General features: G+C 36.5%; 2 protein-coding genes across 2 annotated transcripts; one reads left to right on the top strand and one right to left on the bottom strand.

The window, feature by feature from the left end:
* Window positions 1–11157: 11157 nt before the first annotated feature.
* Window positions 11158–12519, top strand: LOC120768749. Its single transcript, XM_040095521.1, has 2 exons — window positions 11158–12078; window positions 12128–12519. The coding sequence occupies exons 1-2, from the start codon at window positions 11655–11657 to the stop codon at window positions 12517–12519; spliced, it is 816 nt and encodes a 271-aa protein (XP_039951455.1). The 5' UTR covers window positions 11158–11654.
* On the bottom strand, window positions 12444–14202 carry LOC120769671 (protein ALP1-like). Its single transcript, XM_040096790.1, has 3 exons — window positions 13550–14202; window positions 13375–13480; window positions 12444–13306 (listed from the first exon to the last, which is right to left on the bottom strand). Exons 1-3 carry the CDS (start codon window positions 14175–14177, stop codon window positions 12745–12747), a joined length of 1296 nt encoding a protein of 431 aa, XP_039952724.1. The 5' UTR covers window positions 14178–14202; the 3' UTR covers window positions 12444–12744.
* Window positions 14203–21091: the final 6889 nt, after the last annotated feature.

The following is a 21091-nucleotide window of genomic DNA, read 5'->3' as shown; positions in this document are numbered from 1 at the left end:
TTTAAGCAGAGAATATTAATTAATATAAGAGTAGTCGAGTTTTATTTGGCCAACACGGTAAGCTAATATTTTATTTAATATGGAAGACTTAGCCAAAATATTTACTATATAGTAAATTGGTTTGTGAAAATCTATCTTGGTTTGCACTGTATGAGCTAGGGATATTGCCATGAAGGCAGTTTTTTTTCATTTGCAAATAGTTAAATTTTTGCAAGAAAAATTAGGTTGAAATAATCATAAATCTTATATTGATAGATTGAAATGTAAAGAAACTAAAATTATAGATTTTTATCGATGGGTATTGAAACAAAATAGGGATATTTTTTTCAGTATTTTGTATTCTAGACCTCAAATGAACAAAATAAATACATATATTTGTATAGCATATATTATATATTCCGTTTACAAACTTAGTAATTCGGGTTGTCTTGTCGCATTGTAAAACCTGTTCATTTTTACGCGAAAATATGAAATAAGCACCACTAAACACACTACATTTTTTTCGTCAACGATTTAGCTATTAGCTTATTATGGTCAAAGAAAACACGCCTAGTATGTACAAAATAAATCTGCTGTCAAATTGGGAATCATCGGTAGAGAAAAAAATGTTGGCTGATGTTTATATTAAAACCAAAAATTTGGAAAAATGAAGTATTGTTTGCCAAAAAAGTGGGATAGGATTGCTGCGGTTTCTGCTTTAATAAACTTGTAAAATGTGAACTGTTATATATGTTATATGTGTTATATATGCTCCTCCTCTCTCATAGGGCGCAAAGCTGTGTGATATTTCAAGGGCTAACTAAAATGAAAACATATCGCCTTAAAAGAATAAAATATTTTTTCTACTAATTCGAATAAAATCTTCTAATTTTACGGTTATTTAATAACTTAATGAAGGTCTTAATGTGTTTTATATATGTACATACATACATATATCCAAGTGCATTGCAATATCAATACCAAAAGTTGGCTACTGTAAACTGTTATGCGAATAAAGTTATAATGCCCTGGTGCACTAGTTCGCCAAGTTTAGCACTCTATTCATACACACTTGTACATATAGGCTCAAATATGCTTACTTGTACATAATATCTACATACTTTGCTCTCACTCACTTACTTCCTGTCTCTTTTGTTCAGCGCTCACTACATTTTGACTACACAGGTGGGCAAATACCATCAATTTCCGTGGGGAAATCAAAAAATGTTGCTGACATTTTCAATTGACGCCACTATTTGTGCTGGTAACGCAATGTAAACTTTGTCAACGCTAACCACTTGACTGACAAGTTGACTGACTTACTGCATAAAGAAGTGACTAACTAGTTGGATAACGAACCGCCAGCGCGGCAAACCGACTGAAAGACAGTTCTTCTCTTTCGAGACATATCTGGATAAGAAAATATGTAACTATGACTTGAGTGCTGGATTTCCGAATGCTGTTGTTGTATTCAGAAGTCGAAGTGTCTGCCGGTTCAAGTTTTATCTGTTTGTCTGTTGATGGTATTATACATGTAAAAGTCTATCTTGTCTCTCTATTCATCGACGTGTTTGTTTGCAAACTCATTTGTTTACATTTAACGGCACTCAATTGTTGTCCAGGCGCATATGCTTATATATACATACATATATATGTATGTCTGAATTTACTTATATTTGTACACAAGTGCAATGGTGCTTGTAAATGTATGAGTTTGTGTAGATGGACTTTTGTGGGTATCTACAACAAAACAGTAACTGCCTAGTAGGAATATTGGAAATTTTACAAATAATTGATAGAAAATTAACAGATGATAATAGATTTATGTGATAGGCTTTTAACCTAACTGTGTTTAAAATCCTTATGACTATTCGAGATTTATATAGAGTTATTATATAAATAAAATTGTTCGAGAAGACACGAGTATAAAAGTTTATAAATAAATCGTTACGAAAGTTGGAAAATAAGCGTGCCATAGTCCAGTTTTAGATGGAAATCCACAACAACTACTTCAACACTTTTAACCAGATTTAGAACAAAAAATTTTTCAAAGCATCTTTATTTTACGGCAATAAAATTAGCACAATCGAAAAACTAATTTGAATGGTCAGAGCTCTGCCTATATTTATCGAATGTGATGGTAAAAGTTTTTGTAAAATTTTTCTGAAACCTGGAAATATGTTCATGACTTTAAGGTCAGTTACAGACCTTTCTTATTTGTTATCCCGGTATTAAATAAATCCTTCACGGAATTTTAGTTTACGCATGTTCATGCATATTTTTCCTACGGTATAATTTCAATAATCAGTTCACCTCTCCGTCGATTTGGTAGCGATTTTTGTTTGAATTTGCTAACTTCTACATACTCACAGTTCGCTATACAAACGCTGTCTAGGGTACAATGGCATTTGATTTACAGGAAACTGCAGTCCATTGACCGAGATTTTGTAGATATGCCGTATTTGAAGTTGAATGGAAATACTTGAAAGTTCTCTTAGCATAAAATATCATTTCGTGAAAAATTAAATTGCATAAAGTTTTTCGGCTAAAGCCTGCTTCATCTTCTTTAAACTTTTAAGTTTCTTAGCTGACATTGGCCTGTTGGCAAGTGTTATTCTATATTGGATTTCCATGCTGACATTGTTGTTGCTGTCGGTTCCAAGATAGACGAAATTATCTGCTACTTCGAAGTTATTACTGTCAATAGTGACGTGGGAGCCTTGTCGCGAGTGCGCCGACTGTTTGTTTGAATACAGGAGATACTTCATCTTGCCTTCGTTCACCACCTGACCCATTTGCTTCGCTGCCTTATCCATTCTGGAAAAAACAGAACTAACGGCGCGGTTGTTAAGGCCAATGATATCGGTGTTAACGATGTACGCCAAAAACAGCTGTAAACTCTTATAGAAGATGGTACCTCCTCTATGCACTTCTGCAGCTATTATTATTTTCTGCAAGAGCAGACTAAAGAAGTCGCACGAAATGGAGTTGCCTTGCCTGAAACCTCGTCCGACCATATTCTACAAAGAAGCTGACGCGTGCTTCGCCGCCGTGTTTAAATAGCTCGGCCGGCAATCCATCGGCCCCCGCCGTATTGTTGTTCTTCAGACGAGTAATTGTTATTCCAACTTCATCATGGTCGGACAATGGAACGTCTACTCCATCGTTATTGATTGGTGTTATGAATTCACTTCCATTCAAAAGGCAGGAGAAGTGTTCTTCCCTCCATAATTTTAGTATGATTTGGACATAAGTCACAAGATCACCTCTGGGGGTTCTACAAGAGTATGCTCCGCTCCTGAAACCTTCGGTTAGTCGCCGCATCTTTTCGAAGAAGCCAGCTTGTCTAGCTCTTTGTACTCCCGCATTTCGGCCTCTTTCTTTTTTGTCTGCAAATGCCTAACGCTTCTCTTTTCAACTCTCGGTATCTAGCCCATCCCACACGTGTTCTGGTCGATTGTAACGTTGCGAAGTAGGCAGTCTGTTTCAACTCCGCTGGTTCGTGAATTTCGATCCGGGGACAGCCAGGTAGCTTGACGAATTTTCCTATGCTGGAGTCTAGTACTGTACATAAACATATTTCGGACCCTGGCGAAGTCGATCAGCCTCAAACCATTTGGGAATGTTTCATCTTGGAGGCTGAATTTCCCGTTGTGCCTACTACTTTCTCTTCCTTAGCATTAAAGTCGCCAAGCATGATTTTCGACACCGCGGCGGGGGCAGTTCTCATAGTTGCATCCGCTCCACTGCTCTGAGACTATGATAGCTTCGATTAGATACCAGGTACATGTTATACCTAAGTATTGGAAATGGAGATAAAGCTTTCATACACGCAATATCAGGGGTCGAATCGTTGCATCTGTGCACGGAGCGGCAAACATATGAAGCATTCTAATCTTAAAATGACGGTGGAGAAATTTCGGACATGGCAAGAAGGGAAGGTATCATCCCACGAAAGTGGCAATTTGTTTGTGCGGCATTACGTAACATCTGCATAACATTTAAAATAAGTTCTGACCCTCAAAATCGCAATTCTGATCACACACAAGAAATAGACGCCGCGATAGCGAACCGCTTAATCGCAATCGGAGAAAAGAAAAGAAATAAAATGAAGTACTCTTTATTAAATTTTATTTGAAAATATTTTTTTTTAGTATAAACTAAAATACAAAAATTTTGTTCATATACTTTAATTTTTTAATGAGGTATACCATTCATTGGTTTCATGTTTTTGTTCTCTATTACTAACAATTATAAAAAAAATACAAATTAAATAAAAAAAATACTCACATTTATCTATCTTAAATATTAGTCGTTTTGGACGGTAATAAGCCCACCGGGGAGATAGATGTAGCGTACTGAATTCTATTTACTTTTGGCATTACTACATATTATTACATACCTCACATACTACAAGTATAACGACTATGGAACCACTAAAGACCGAATGTTAAGAATTTTGATATTAGCTATGTGGGGGAATAAGGTAAGTTTTCACGAGATTTCATCTTTTTTACCACCAAATTCACTTAGATAACTCATATATTTCCCGATATATCTGGTATAAAAATAACCAGAAGTTAGAGATACTTTTTAATAGATATACGAGTGCTGGGATTGCATAAGAATTTTCTCTGTGCTTCTATAATACATATATCTCACAGATTGACAGATATTCATCAAAAACGAGTTTTCAATAGGGTTCATATATTCGGCACTTGGGAGCAACAGTATAAAAACTGACTTTTCCCTCGTAAATCCAATATATTAAATTTTTCCCTTCTATTTGCGATTATATCGCATATACGTCAATAAAAAGCACTGAAAAAAACAAGGATGGGTGTTGTATTAAACAAATTTTTTCGGTGTTTTGAGTCATACTCGTAAGAAAAACATAATTTTTCCGTTTGTCGAAGTTAGCCACCAAAATCGAAATATTTCTCTTCGAAGTTTTAATTTGAGATTTTTTCAAATGTCATTATTAATTGTAGTATGACAATAATTAACAAGAAAGATAGGGCTAAGTTCGGGTGAAACCGAATATTTTATACTCTTGCAACTTGCCAGATTTAAATCAAGGGAAATACTTTAACGTGTAAAATCAATCATGTAGAGTAAATTCAGACAGATGTTCGAAAATCCTGATATTAGCCGGGTCTAGATATTCGGTACCTAGAGGCTTGAACAATTTTTATGGGATTTAGCATAACTTTTTCATAAGGTGGCATAAACTAAAGGCATTATTTGTGCAAATTTTTATCCCGTTATATTAATTTCTTCTTGATTTGTGTACTGGAAACCAAACGAATCAAGTGTAATTTAAAGTTTTCCTATATCGCAAGTAGGCGTGGTTGTTGCCAGATTTCATCAATATTCACACTGTAGGTATAACTTCTTACGTTTTCGGATAATGCCGATTTGTGGGAGTGGTCCGATTACGCCCATCTACGAACTCGAAATTGTTTTGTATTAGATTGTCAAATATCTCCCTTCTGCCTTTTTGTTTTTTGAATTAAGCGGCTATGCATAATGCGTTACAGAGCTCGTACCTGCAATACTATACATCTTTGGAAAGGTCTTGAATATTGCGTTCAACAGTTATAGACGTGTAAACTTGGAGTTCACTAACGCCGAAATTCGCGTTATTTTAAGGTTTTCTTGCGGTAAAGGCAAACCCGCTAGAGAAACGTTCCGTGAGATTAATGGTGTTTTGGGGGATGGCATTGGAGGAATCAGAGCGGGTGAAAACGACACCAAGGATAAGCCACCTGTGACGACGAATACCGATCTAATCATGGAAAACATCGTGTTAGACCGGCATGTGGCATCTTGTGACATCGCCCAGAAGATAGGAGTTAGTCACCAAACCATTTTAAACAATCTGAAAAAAGCTGGATACAAAAAAAGCTTTATGTTTGGGTGCCGCACGATTTGACGCAAAAAAACCTTCTGGATCGAATCAACGCCTGCGATATGCTGCTGAAACGGAACGAACTCGACCCATTTTTGTAGCGTATGGTGACTGGCGATGATAAAAGGATCACATACGACATTATCAAGTGAAAACGGTTGTGATCGAAGGCCGGTGAATCGTTCCAAACAGTGGCCAAGCCGGGATTGACGACCATACCACTGCATCGCATCCACCATATTGCCCGGAACGCCCTTGTTGGTGTAAAGTTGAACTCAAGAGAAGCTTGTGAAAAGTGGCGGTCCCAGTTCTTCGCAAATCTACGAGGGCGACATTCTGAAGTTGCCGTATAGATGGAAGCAGATTAACGAACGAAACGGCGTATATTTGAACTAAACCCTATTACTGTAACACTTCTTTAAAAAGCATTGAATAAAGAACAAAAAAGCGGAAGGGAGATATTCGGCAACCTAATTGGCTAAATGAGTTAAGCTTCCCGCCCTCACGCGCCACTACATCACACAACACACCACTCACAAGCAACACTGCCACATACACCACACCTGAAGACAGCAGTTTCCCCACACACCACACATCCATTGGAAGCAGCAGAAAACACCACACACACACCAATACACGCAGCTGCTAATCCACCACCGCCGAACGAGCAAAAAGCTTCGTCTTGGAAGTGAACCGCCACTTCGATCACGATTTTCGGTACGTAAACATCGGCGGACGTTATATACTTTTTTCCATATTGGCACGCAGCTTAAACACCTTTTTCTCATCTGGCGATATTCGACACGCAGCAAAACATCTTTTTTTTTCATCTGGCGATCTTCGGCGCAGCAGTTCGATCAACATATAATTTTCGAGTGTCTCCTTTTCATAATTGTGTAAACCTAGTAATACAGCCTCCACTGGTATCCGACCAGGGAGTCCATCAATTTCATTCCTTTTTACAAACATACAATCTCGCGCCTCCACTGGTATTCGACCAGGGAGATTTTTTATTATAACATTTATAATTTTATCAAATAAAATTGTGATCCCCCTTTTGATAAACCATTGAGTTACGAAAATTTTCCTTCCGGAGTCAGTGAAAAAGTAAGTGGTAAGTTATATACTAATATTAAGGACCAAGTTTCATCAAGAAATCTCAATTTTTTCTCAAGTTACACCTTGCACGGACGGACGGACAGAGAGACAGACAGTCAAACGGATTTCAACTTTTCTCGTCAAAATGATCATTTATGTATATACTATACATATATATAACCCTATATCAATATCGTTTAGTTTTAGGTGATACATATGTACAACCGTTAGGTGAAAAAAAAAGTAGAAAATACGAGCATAATTCGCCGTTTCAGGTCAAGCTTGTATGAGAGACGTTAGACGAGGTAAAAATTGATTTTTGAAAAAATAAAAATTTTTATTTCGAAAAGTCGAAAAGCGTCTACTCATATAACGATTCTTCAACATTGACACCTCTCCTGGGGGCTTACTCTGTAAAGCGATGCGAAAGATAATGCGATTCGAAAGCCCAATGCGATGCGATAGGCGATTGATACTCTGTATTGCTTACGCATCACTAACAGTGTTCTTCACCTTTGCTTTTTTTTCTTTTTATTTAATAGTTGGCATTACTTCCAAAAATGTCAAAGTATAAACTATTGCAAGAAACATTAGGAACAATATTAAAACAAATATGATAAATGCTCGTAACTCAACTTAATTAAAATGAACTATTTGCAAATTAATAAATCCAGTCTTTTATTTCATTGTAATAACGAAAATTAAATTTAAATAATTACAGATTAAGTTTGTAGTTTTTAATTCTGTTTCTCGCAGTTATATAGTTATTTAACTTTTCAAAGGTTAGTCTCCGTTTTTATAATTTATTTCTTTTTTTCAATGTTTTCAATGTTTTAAAAATGTTTTTTATATTAAAATTTATATCGTTTAACACTTTAATAGAGTTATTGTGGAATATAATTTGGTTTTCGACTTGTTTTTCAAGCAGAGTCTGCTGCTTTTTGCGCGGTGGGTACGTCACATTTGAACAATGTGGTAGTTCATTTTCTTGTGTATTAAGAGGTCTGCTGTTTTTTGTGAGGTGTGCATGCCACTTTGGAACATTGTGGTAGTTCCCTGTATTGTGTATTTGGTTCGGTAGGGTCTGCATTTACCTTCGACATGCTACTTGTAGCTGCACCGAATGACAAGGTACCACACATTCCATTTATTGATTCCTCTATTGACAATAACTCACTCACTTGTTGCTCTAACTGTGATAAGGGTATGAAAAGTGAGGGACCACCTCCAGTTCCCGAAATATTATTTTTGTTTCGTCGCATTTTTGCCTTTAAGTGAATCTTATAGTCTGCCCAAACCTTTAATTGATTACATTTAATCACATTTATAATTTATCTGTGCAATTATTGGAATTACCTTTTTCCACCCCGCAATGTCGCGCAATGGTGGCCCAGCTGCGTTTAAATGGGAAATTAAATTTTTCCATAAATTATCGGAGGTATTTTTGGCGCCTGGTGTTTTTAGTGATCCTTTCGATAAATCGGGATGCGCCTTCATGAAATCCACGAGAATTTCAAATTGCTTTGGTTGAGTTTGTTGTTTTATTTTCGGTGCTTCCCTGTAAATTTGTGCAAAATAGTTCATATGCACGGCGTTATATATTTTAGTAGCAATTAAAACAACTAATTTATATTTGAAACTTACATTTTCAAGCAATGCGACTTCTTTATACTTGTAGCACAAAAATTACGAATATAACGCATGTTTGACAATTGCTTTAGCAAAGCAGAGTACCGCTAATGCGAAAGGGAAAAACTAAATTCGAAAATTTCAAAATTTACTGCGATTGTCGAATTATAGAGTACCAAAATGGAAGATGCGAACATTTTCATATTCGTATCGCATTACAGAGAAACCCCCCTGGCGTCAATTGTAGTATACCTGTAGTTCGCTTAGGTTCACCTCCTCGTAAGGCTTTCTAAATCTTTAACATCATCACTGGTCATTTTTTTCTCCTGAAACTGATCGTACGTTGCCACCCTGCGCAGTGGATCATTTGCAAGAGGCGCGATGCTTCTTTCTTTTTAAGCATGTAGTAACTTAGGGTGTTCCGGAGTCAAGTAAACGTTTTTTTTTTTCATTTTCGAGAAGGGTATCAATGTTACTTCAACTGTATCGAGCAGCCAGTATCCGCCCTGCTCGTCTAGCGACCCGAAGCTTTTGCCTGTTTTTCGGACAACGTTCTTGTCTCCTACTGACTCATCTCTTACCGTGGTTGACGAAATTTTTCGTGCATTTGTGAGTCGGTTGGCACCTACAGAATCCGTGACATATGGGTGGATTTCCACCTACGTATGTATCACTTGGTGTATTAATCCTTTGTTTGGCACTTTCGCTCTTGATGTTTTCCTTTTTAGTGGTGGATGGGCGCAGAGCGCTTTGTGTGTTTTTTTCTTCTACTTGTCGAGAATCTTACTAGAAGTCAATCGGGGTGCCTCATCCTTTTACAACACAGGCTTGAGACCGACTAAGGCGGAGTCTAATTGGGAAGGTGAAATGAATAATTGATGTATTTCACTACTTCAGGTCAGTCTTGAGTTAGTACTTGTTGACTTTCCAAGTCATTCAAAAAAAATAAAATAGTAAAACTTACACACCTGCATTTCAAGAAGTAGAAATGCAAAATGTGAATAATAAATGCATATATTTGCTCAAAAACTTGTTTTTCTTGCGAAGCTAGATTTCTTCCTTGTGAGTGACAGAGCGTGGAAATGGCGAACTGTAGCTGTTTCAACAAACTGGCAGCAGGCGACATCGTTGAACAAGAAAATGCAACTCGCAATTTGTGCAACAGGACAATTGCATAACAAACATAGCATTTAACATGCGTTCACTTTATCAGTCAGTCAGTCAGTCAGTCCGTCCGTCATTGCTTCTATTTATTCATTTAACGAAATGCATCCACTCGCTTTGTATGCTAAAGACCTGCTATCTTGTTAGACGTGCATTGTCAAATTGTTCCTGTAAAACATTTATTGCTGTCTCAGCTTGTTGTTATTTACTCTTAAGCAAGTGGCACAGCACAGTGCATTTCTTAGTTAAGACCAAGTACTTGAGGAGCAAATCTAAGAAATGCATTAGCAACAATAAATGTAAAAATGTCCGGGCAAGGAAAATTTTAGTATAAAACACAGGAAAAATATTTCTTTGAATAAATGATTGTTGAATAATGAAATTGTTCGGGGCAAATTGGCATGATTTAATTTTGTTGAGCTAGTACGCACTTTTGACTCTTGCATAATTGTACCGTTTTTGTGGTAGTCATTAAGAGTTCGCTTGTGTTGAGAAAAGTAGCATTTTGGGTAAAAAGAAAATAAATAAATGGGATGGGATATAAAAATTCTCAATCGTTCTCGAGTCTTAGCATACCTCTATCGGAAATTAATCCTTGTAACTCGTGAGAACTGGTTTCATAATTCAAAACTATCAGGGTTCATTTTGAGTCTTCAAAATTTTGAAAAACAAAAGGAACTACAAGCAAAAAAGATAGATACAATTTTCCAAAAGAAAAGAAAAAAATTTATAAAAATTCTTTAAAAAAGAAAATCTTTAACTTCGGCTACACCGAACTATAACACATTTCACAGGTACATTTTTTAAGCATAAAAGGTATTAAAGGATGTTTAACTCGATTTCATTTGTCAGTTTGAATGACAGTTAAGTGCTATAATAATCCGTTCAAAATCTCTTGTTAAATACAAAAGTTTCCTCTTTCAGTACTTGATTTTGATCGATAAATTTGTATGGAAGATATATGCTATATTAGTCCCTTCTGAACAATTTCTTATAATATTGTACAGCTACTTTAGACAATAAACCGTTACGAATTTCGTAAAGATATCTCGTCAAATAAAAAAGGTTGCTGTAAAATGTAAAAAATTTCAGATCAATATTTCAAAATATATATTTAATAGGGTCTCCGACGATTCCTTCTGCGAAACTTCGTTGCAAACTTAGTATACCCTATTCAGGGTATACAAATGCTAAAAATTAATTGATTAATTAATTGAGAATGAATTCGATTAAAATATGAATGAATTATAATCATAATTGCTATGCTATAACTTCTAAGATATGTAAGTCATGGAGTTACTTAGCTACAGTACCACAGGTATGTCCCAGAAAACTACGTCTGATCAAGTCATATACCTTGTTTATACGAACGCATAATACGGTTTCACCGAATACACTATACTTCAAAACGTATGTATAAACTCATTTTAAAGACGCTTTGAAATGATCATGTGTGTTCACTCGCACTCATTTTTCAATCGGTATTTCATTTCTCGCTTCGGTTAGAAGGTGCGTATAAACACCTCACGTTATCGAAACAAAGACAAAATCAGCTGATTGCCTTATGGCAGTCAAGTGAACAGGGCTGCCAGATATTTTTCTTATTGAAAATGCATAATTCTATATCATGAACAAACTGGAAAATCTAGTAAATTGTGTTATTTCGTATTTATCTTAACCAAATCTAAATATAAAGCAACAATTAACTTTGACTTCTACTTGTGCAATTAATATTTATTGAAAAACTTTGCTAAGAACTTATTTTTTTTGCAAATAACTGAAAACCGGCAGCTCTGTCAGTTAAGCGTATATTTATTTGAGCTTTTCGATTTGTCCGCATTATTTATACCAAAGTGAAAAAATTTTATTAAAAATGGAAAATAATATAAAAAAGCGAAATTTATGGAAGCATCTAGAAATAACTGAAATGCTTTCAGTAATTAAAGAGAACCATGTGTTGAAACTTCTTGATAGTAAGGTAAAACGCAACAAAAATGTATTTGAAGAAGTGGCTCGAGAACTGAAGGCAAAGGGACATAATAAGGATGCAGTACAAATACGAACGAAGTTTAAGGCATTAAAAAGTGAATACTATAAAGTAAAGCGTAATAATAACACCAGTGGCGCTGAAAGACAGACATGCGAATATTTTGACCTACTGGATGAAGTTTTAAGCCATCGCCCAGCAATAGCGACAGAGGGAGAGGACACCTCACACAATAATTCGGAGAATGGTATAGCTGAATCTGAACCCCCTCAAATTCAAGCAAGTTCATCGAAAACTTTTAAAAATCCAAGTATGTAGACCTGGTTACTTCTAGTTTTGATTGATCAATCATTTTCAAGTTTCAGGAAAGAAAACCTCCCAAAGGGTAATGGAGTCTTTTACCAAAGACTGGAAGCAGACTCAGGACAATTTAATCGGCGCATTAAAGGAGCAGAACACAAATTATTTAAGCACCATGGAAAAATTATTGGAAAAAAATCGCGTAGAAACAGCCAAAATGCTGGAACAGGATCGTCGTGAGACAGCTAATATGTTTTCAAACATGGTCAGCATGATCCAGCCGCCATCACTTACATCAATGTGGTATCCCCACCAAATTGGGGTTCCATCACGTAGTGCAGTGCTATCTGATTCATTGTTCAGTAATTTTTTGACTTCTCAAGCCGATGCGCCAACTCCGGAATGTAATGGTATTTTTGCATCCACACCGCAGTCATCTCCAGCTAAATAACATGACCTTGATATTAGCTGTTAACTTTTTAAATCATATTAATTAATGAATTGTATGAGCTCTTTAATTTTCTAATACACGTTTTGAAATTGTTAAAGTTTACACAGCGATTTTCTTATATTAAGGAAATAGGGGTTAGCACATACATATAATTAATATAATAATACGAGTATATTCAATAGTATGATTCCGCTAACTGAAATGTTTATGAGTAGGAAAAAATTGTTAGAAATGTGATGTTCGTAAAGGATAATTGTCTTTCAGCCAATTTTTAATATTATTTCGCAAATCTTTGGGATGGATGTTTCTTTCGCTAATCATCTCACTTGTAATAGTATCTTGTGGCTGTGGGTAATGTATATCTTCTTGGACGGATTGGGACCAGAACTCCAAATATGATTCCTTCTGCTGCTCAACATAGTTGTGTAGAATTGCACAAGCCAGAACAACTTGTGGAACGAAAGCAGGGTCGACATCGATTCGTTTTGCAATGCATCGCCAGCGTCCTTTCAATCTGCCGAATGCGTTTTCTACCACTATTCGTGCGGAACTCAAGTGGCAATTGAACGATTCCTCTTCAGCATTTAAGTTGCCAATAAATGGCTTCATCAACCATGGAAGAAGAGGATATGCAGGGTCCCCAACAAGAAATAGAGGCGTTTCAATATTATTTACCAATTTTGTGTATATTGGAATACGGGTTGAGGAGTTTTTGAATAATCCTGATTCCTTAAATACCGTCGCATCGTGAGTACTACCTGGAAGCTTCACGCTGACGTCTGTAAACCTGTATTAATTGAACAAAATGTTTAATAATTTACACCAAAATGTACGTTTTACTACAAATCTTCTTACAAATAGTTGTTATCTACGACCCCTTGCATTACAATCGAAGGCCATCCTTTTCTATTTATAAAATCTAAGAATCCATCACTTGGCGGCAAGACTGGAACATGGGTACCTGAAAAATTTATAGATTTACTAGCTACATATATTTATGTACCAGCTTAAGCTATTCGATGAATATTACCATCAATTGCACCAATAATGTTTGGAATACAAGACTTCTTTTCGAATTCATTTGCAATTATTAATGCCTCTTCCAATTTTGGAAACTTGATCATTTCATTTTTCAGTTGTATTAGGGCACTCACTACTAAATGAAAGTATTTGTGAACTGTGCTTTTATGTACACCAAAAACATCACCGACAACCCGATATTCTGCACAAGATGCTAATTTGTATAGACAGATTGCAATTTGTTTATCTGTTGGAAGAGGCAAAGTGACGCACGGCTCACAGTCCCTTCTGAGAAAAGGATCCAGTTTTTCACAAAGCAATAAGAAAGACTTCTTGCTCATTCGGAACGCTTCGAAGTAGCACTCTTCGTTTACTGGCTGCTTGAGGGTCCACCAAAAGTTGTCGTTTCGTTTCCTTTTCTGTAAACTACGAATTCGCGGCACATTGGTTGTTAAAAATAAATTTGGAACATTGCTGTGTGAAACCCAAAATTCTTTTAAGTTTTCCTTTCTTTTGTCAAGCAACTTGAATATATCTGAATCCGCAGTCAAATGTTGATTTATACAAATAGATCTCTTTCTTTGCACCGCTTTCATTAAAGTAAAAAGCAAGATTTTAGAATTGTTTTCTCCGTTCATCTCGGTGAATTTAATACCAATGAAGGAATATCAACAGAAAATAGCTGATTCGACATGCATTACAAAGCGGTTGCACTGAACACGGTTTTAAGTCTATTGCATAAACACTTGGCAAGAAAGCGTATTGAGTCGATGCGGATTCGATTAATGCGTGGTATAAACGTGGTAATAAATTGTGGTACTAACACAGAAAAATCTGAAAAAATTTGTTTTAATTGGGTTATTCAATGGCTACAAGCCTTCTTCTTCTTTACTGGCGTAGACACCGCTTACGCGATTATAGTCGCCAATTGGAGATTCTAAGCGGAGCCAAGTCCTTCTCCACCTCGCCTTTCCAACGGGGTGGAGGTCTTCCTCTTCCTCTGCTTTCCTCGGCGGATACTGCGTCGCATACTTTCCTTTTCCTTGACCTATCCAGCGCAGCGGCTATCTCTTAAATAGCTGAAATCGTCGTATATCTCGTACTGCTCATCGTTTCATCGAATGCGATATATTTGCCGTGGCTAATGCGCAAAGGACCATAAATCTTTCGTTGAATCTTTCTCTCGAAAACTCGTAACGTCGACTCATCATCGCCCATTCCTCTACACCGGGAATTATGAGTGCCTTATAGAGTTTGGCTTTTGTTCGTCGAGAGAGGACTTTACTACTCAGTTGCCTACTCAGTGCAAAGTAGCACCTGTTGGAAGAAGTTATTCTGTGTTGGGTTTCGAGGCTGACATTATTGGTGGTGTTAATACTGGTTCCAAGATAGAGGAAATTATCTACACCTTCGCAGTTATGGCTGTAAACAGTGACGTGGGAGCCAAGTCTCGAGTACGACGACTGGAGATTTTTCGCTTTGTCTTCTTTCACTACCACACTCATTTGCATTGCTTCCTTATCGAATCTGGAGAAAGCAGAACTGACGGCGCGGATGTTGAGGGCAATGATAACAATATCATCGGCATACGCTTGCAGCTGTACACTCTTATAGAAAAGTGTACCTGCTCGATTACTTAAGTCTCTTCCGATGCTGTTTTTTGCTTTTCAAAACCCAACCACAACCCATAGAAGGGATGGTTCGCCTTATCACTTTAGCTCGTCTCCAAACGGATATTTTTCGGCTACTCAGAAGGTATTTGTTCTAAGAACGGAAGTGGTCAGCTGCTTAAGCCATATGTAAAATAATCGTTTCTGTCCACTCCCAAATGAATGGTCATCAGAGAACTTTCCTCACTTGCGTAAACTTCTACACATGACTCCATCCTCCAAATTTCAATTTCCTTCCAGCACGACCTGAGACGATCTGGTCACTCATGGTACATGTGCTCGCTTCAACATGCAATATTTGAATGTCAAGCAGGGCAAGTTCTGTCATCTTATGCGAACTATAAACTTGTATTCAAATTGGCTGAGGTGTAAACCGTCAGATACCCAATCTTCCGTTGGTATAAAATCCGAAACATTGTTTTTGAACCACATTTAAATCGGGAGCCTTGGAATATATGCCTTCCTTTCCAGCTGAAGGCTGGGTATTTTCATAGATAATGTCCCAGTGTCTCATCATCCTTTGAGCATGATCTGCGTTTCGCCAAATCCACTTTTCCATTTTCGGAAGGTGGGTCCTTAAGGGTAGGTTCCCTGTAGGGATCATATAATGTTACTAAGCATCTTTTTGTCTAACAGTAGCAGCTTTTTGGTCTGTTCATCATCAACACTTTGTGGTATGCCCGGTGTCACAAACGGTCGAACACAAACGAAGATCTCTGGGGCGACTTAGCGGAATTGTATCTCCAGCTTCCCGTATTCCCCTTAGAAATTTAGCTTGGTAACGCTACCGTAGCTCATTCTTCACTATAAAATTTCAAGCGCGTGGTGTAACCTCCTTGAACCCTCGAGTTGAGTTGAGACGCTGTCCTTAAGAGAGGTCATACATAAGATAGTATAGTACTGCTTTCGGTTTCCACTTGATATTTTTCTTCCAGAGCCCAGTGTGTCGCTTCTACGAGCTGAGTCCCCAACCGTCTTTGATAATGCAAGCTATGGGGTTTTGCGAAATATGTATTGTCCAGGATAAGTTTTTTTATTTCACAACGATTCCCGGTCGATTCGTTCTTCTACGACTTTGACCGCTTTCGAAGTTCTTATGTTATCTGCCTTTTTTAAGATAGTCATATATAGACTCAGAAAAATAGTTTATATAGTTTGCAACAAGCTACAGTATTATCAGGAACTGATTGTCTTTGAATTTCAATAATATAACAAGTCAATTGAAAAGTCCAAGCCTACATATTTTGGTAAAATTGTTTTTATACCCTGAACAGGGTATATTAAGTTGGCAACGAAGTTTGTAACACCCAGAAGGAAGCACCGGATACCCTATAAAGTATACATATAAATGATCAGCATGTTGAGCTGAGTCGATTTAGCCATGTCCGTCTGTCTGTCCGTCTATCCGTTTGTATATATACGAACTAGTCCCTCAATTTTTAAGATATCGTTTTGAAATTTTGCACACGTCATTTTCTCTTAAAGAAGCTGCTTATTTGGCGGAACTGCCGTTATGGGACCACTATAACATATAGCTGCCATACAAACCGAACGATCGGAATCAAGGGCGTGTATCGAAAACTTTCGTATTTGACGTGGTATCTTCACGAAATTGGACATGGATTACTGCTTAAGGTATTAATATAATCTCCGAAATTGTTCAGATCGGATTACTATAGCATATAGCTTCCTTACAAACTGAACACATAGTTACTAAGGGTATATTAGTTTCGGTGCAGCCGAAGTTAACGTTTTTTCTTGTTTTTTTTTTTATTCAACTTAGTGCCCTCAAGGGTGATACACTGATTATTGCGACCTTCCAACTTTCTTTTACTTCAAATTTTTTTTTCGACGATTTCGTCCTTCAAACGGTACAACAACACTATGTAATTGACGCTGTTGACAAACTTCACTTTTCATAAAAATATAAAAATAGTTCTATGCGCATCTCAAAACACGGACGCCTTGTCGACTATTGCGTTTTTCCACGCTTTGGAGCGAGTTAATCGTGTGTATCCCATTCGGATGACTGTCGATTGAAAGAATGGAGCCATGTTTCATCTATTATCATATATCGATGCAAAAACTTGGGTTAATTAGGCTTAATCATCTCCAAGCATTGCTCCGAACTATCAACCCATTCTTATTTTTAGTAAAAGGTGAGCTCGAGTGGAGCTGATTCTTTTTCATAAAAATATTCGTGGATTATTAGACTATACTATGTAAATATTCAGTTTTTATCTTTAGAGATATTTCTATTTTGAACAACTTCACTTTACGGTTAACCGTATTAATTATATTATTTTCTTGTGGACTTTTGTGGTATTTTCTTCGGTAACCACCCCTTTTAGGGGTCCACTGCGTGCACCATCTTCGGGGCTCATTTCACCAGTTGATTTTTTTTGGGTCAGTGTTCGAAAACTCGTCATTAAGCTATGTTTTTGCTTCAACTGTATTTTTCCCTTGAAAAAGCAATATTTTATCACCGCGCGAAATTTATTTTTCACCATTTTTTTTTACAATAACACAAGTTGTTTCACTCAAGATGATATGCATAATTTGCAAACTAATGATCCAAATTTATACTCGCGGCTGTTGAATGTTAAGGCTAACTAATAAGCATATGAATTTAATTCTAGTGTTAGTTATCTCATGGATTGAGTAAAGTTTCTTCTTCTTCTTAATTGGCGTAGGCACCGCTTAAGCGATTATAGCCGAGTTAACAACAGCGCGCCAGTCGTTTCTTCTTTTCGCTACGTGGCGCCAATTGGATATTCCAAGCGAAGCTAGGTCCTTCTCCACTTGTTCCTTCCGACGGAGCGTAGCCGTTGTCTTTTAATTCGCTCAACTATGTCGATGTCGTCGTATATCTCGTAAAGCTCATCGTTCCATCGAATGCGGTATTCGTCGTGGCTAACGCGCAAGGACCATAAATCTTTCGCAGAATTTTTCTCTCGAAAACTCGCAACGTCGACTCATCCGTTGTTGCCATCGTCCAAGACTCTGCACCATATAGCAGGACGGGAATTATGAGTGACTTATAGAGTTTGGTTTTTGTTTGTCGAGAGAGGACTTTGCTTCTCAATTGCCTACTCAGTCCGAAGTAGCACCTGTTGGCAAGAGTTATGCTGTGTTGGATTTCTGGGCTGACATTGTTGGTGGTGTTTACGCTGGTTCCAAGATAGACGAAATTATCTACGACTTCAAAGTTATGACTGTCAACAGTGACGTGAGTGCCAAGTCGTGAGTGCGACGACTGTTTGTTTGATGACAGGAGATATTTCGTATTGCCCTCGTTCACTGCCAGACCCATTTTCTGTGCTTCCTTGTCCAGCCTGGAGAAAGCAGAACTAACGGCGCGGTGTTGAGGCCGATGATATCAATATCGTCGGCATACGCCAGCAGCTGTACACTCTTATAGAAGATGGTACCTTTTCTATTTAGTTCTGCAGCTCGAACTATTTTCTCCAGAAGCAGGTTGAAGAAGTCGCACGATAGGGAATCGCCTTGTCTGAAACCTCGTTTGGTATCGAACGGCTCGGAGAGGTCCTTTCCGATCCTGACGGAGCTTTTCGTGTTGCGCAACGTCAGTTTACACAGCCGTATTAGTTTTGCGGGGATACCAAATTCAGACATCGCGGCATAAAGGCAGCTCCTTTTCGTGCTGTCGAAAGCAGCTTTGAAATCGACGAAGAGGTGGTGTGAGTCGATTCTCCTTTCACGGGTCTTTTCCAAGATTTGACGTATGGTGAATATCTGGCCGGTTGTTGATTTGTAAAGTTTAGTTTAGTAAAAAGTCTAATACTAATCTGATTTCGGCCGTATTCTTCGTGCAACACTGGAATATCAGGAAAATAACATGAACAAATTTTTGTGGAGTAGCTTCTCAAACGTAGAATTTCAACCAAAGGTAATTGGTGCCACTTACATTATGCAATTTTACTTTTGTATATTTATTGATTCCTATAAAAAATTTTAAGTGGTACTTGCTTTTCTGTTTCCTGGGTAAATTAATGCGTATTTATTTAGCAATTATCGCTTTTCTACTAATTTTCAATAGAACATTTTTATAGAAAGTTATATAAAATAGTTCCCCTCTGTAGCAGTAAGTCCAGGAGTCTTCAATATGTGAACTTATTTCATATGTTAAATTAACGTCCGTCTTGATTTAATACGATAATTTAAATTAACAACACGTTTTCATTTAATTTTACATTTAAAGTTTTTTTGTTTTTTTTTGTTTGGTTGGCTTTCTGCCAACAAAACACAATGCATGCACCAGTACACACCCAAGTTGAAAGTTTATGCGTACTTTCATTTCTGAAATTTCGCTAACATTTTGCACTATTCATATTTCAAGCGTGAGGTAAGTAAGGCATGCGAGATTCGCAGCTGGAAGCTTCGTTGCTTCGAATCATGGAAACATTTTTTTTCGCGAGACGCGAGTACTAGCTTGTATAGAAATATGCATAAATACACCCTGAAGGGAAAATCTGAAACAATAAAATAATTTCATTTGTCAGAATTAGTAAACAACTATTTTTGTATAATAGTTTGCATTGTAGATATTATTATATATGCATATGTATAGACGGTTTCTAATTATTTTTTGTTTCACTGCCAGATACCTATTTCTAAGACTGATAAATGTACGAAATTCTTTTTCTTCGCTTGTTGCTTCTAGACCTTTTAAAGTCATGCGCCTGAGATCGCCTGAGAGCGAAAAATATGTAGCTGTAAATTTATGGGGTGTTTGCCTCTCTTGATAGAAATTCTGGAACATCGATCTCAAGTTAACTATACCAACTGCCTTACATAGTGCAAAAAATGATTCAAATCTCTTGCAAACTTTTTCATTTATAAAATTTGCATTTATCTCCTCTTGTTTTGCCATCATTTATAACATAAATTCCATTTCACCATGTAAAAATAAAATTTTCTATTTTTATAAATTACTAAATATAATACACTACATCCAAGAATTATGCAATTACCCTAACATCTTCAGTGTTATGCTCTATTTTAAGCTACTTGAATAAAAAATCAAAAAAAATGAAAACAAGAAAATAATTCATAAAACAAATAATAAAAGATAAATCTTTAAGTTATTATTGTGTATAATAGATCACTCGAAAAAATAAATACTTCTTAATATTTTAACCAAGTGCACTAAAAAAATTGACGGAATATATAGTAAAAACCATTAATTGAAATCTAGAAAGGAGTATATATGACATCGCTCCACTAAATACAATACCCGTACTGAATTCATACAAAGCTAGAAATTCTCTGCAGGGGTCTGTGAATATTAAAGTAAGTGAGTATCTAAACGTAACCTTAATATAAAAATATATAGGGTGCGCCATATTTTTTTATTGACATGAATATTTTTTCGAACCACACGAAATGTAGCTTGGAAATTTATACTGATATGTGTTGGATCAATATGCCCGCCCACAAATGTGTAAAAAAATTTTTAAGATTAAAGGTTACTACAATACGGAAGTATACGCCAGCAATACTCGGACCATTGATAAAGCAAAAATGTGTGCCAAAGCCATCGCTATATTACGCGCGTATTAAAAGAAATAATGTAAATAATTTTGTGAAGCATCAAATTAAATTAAATTAAATTAAATATAGCAAAATCTTTTTATATCAATATATAAGATGGCGCAGCCTATATGCATAATATATATATAAACAGCAGTTAGAATTCAACTAGGGTAGTAATCTGTACTTTGCATATTGATACAAGTAAATAATAACAAGGGCTGTAAGGATAACCAAGATTTAATTTTTTATTAATTTTTCGAGTAAAGGAAATTTAACGTTACGAAGTTCAGAATTTAAAATATAGCAATCAAATAACATAGCCAATA

The sequence above is a fragment of the Bactrocera tryoni genome, chromosome 2, assembly GCF_016617805.1.
Source record: "Bactrocera tryoni isolate S06 chromosome 2, CSIRO_BtryS06_freeze2, whole genome shotgun sequence".
In the NCBI taxonomy this organism is placed as follows: domain Eukaryota; kingdom Metazoa; phylum Arthropoda; class Insecta; order Diptera; family Tephritidae; genus Bactrocera; species Bactrocera tryoni.
Note: the sequence above shows the minus strand (reverse complement) of the source record. Positions and strands in the feature narration are given on the sequence as shown.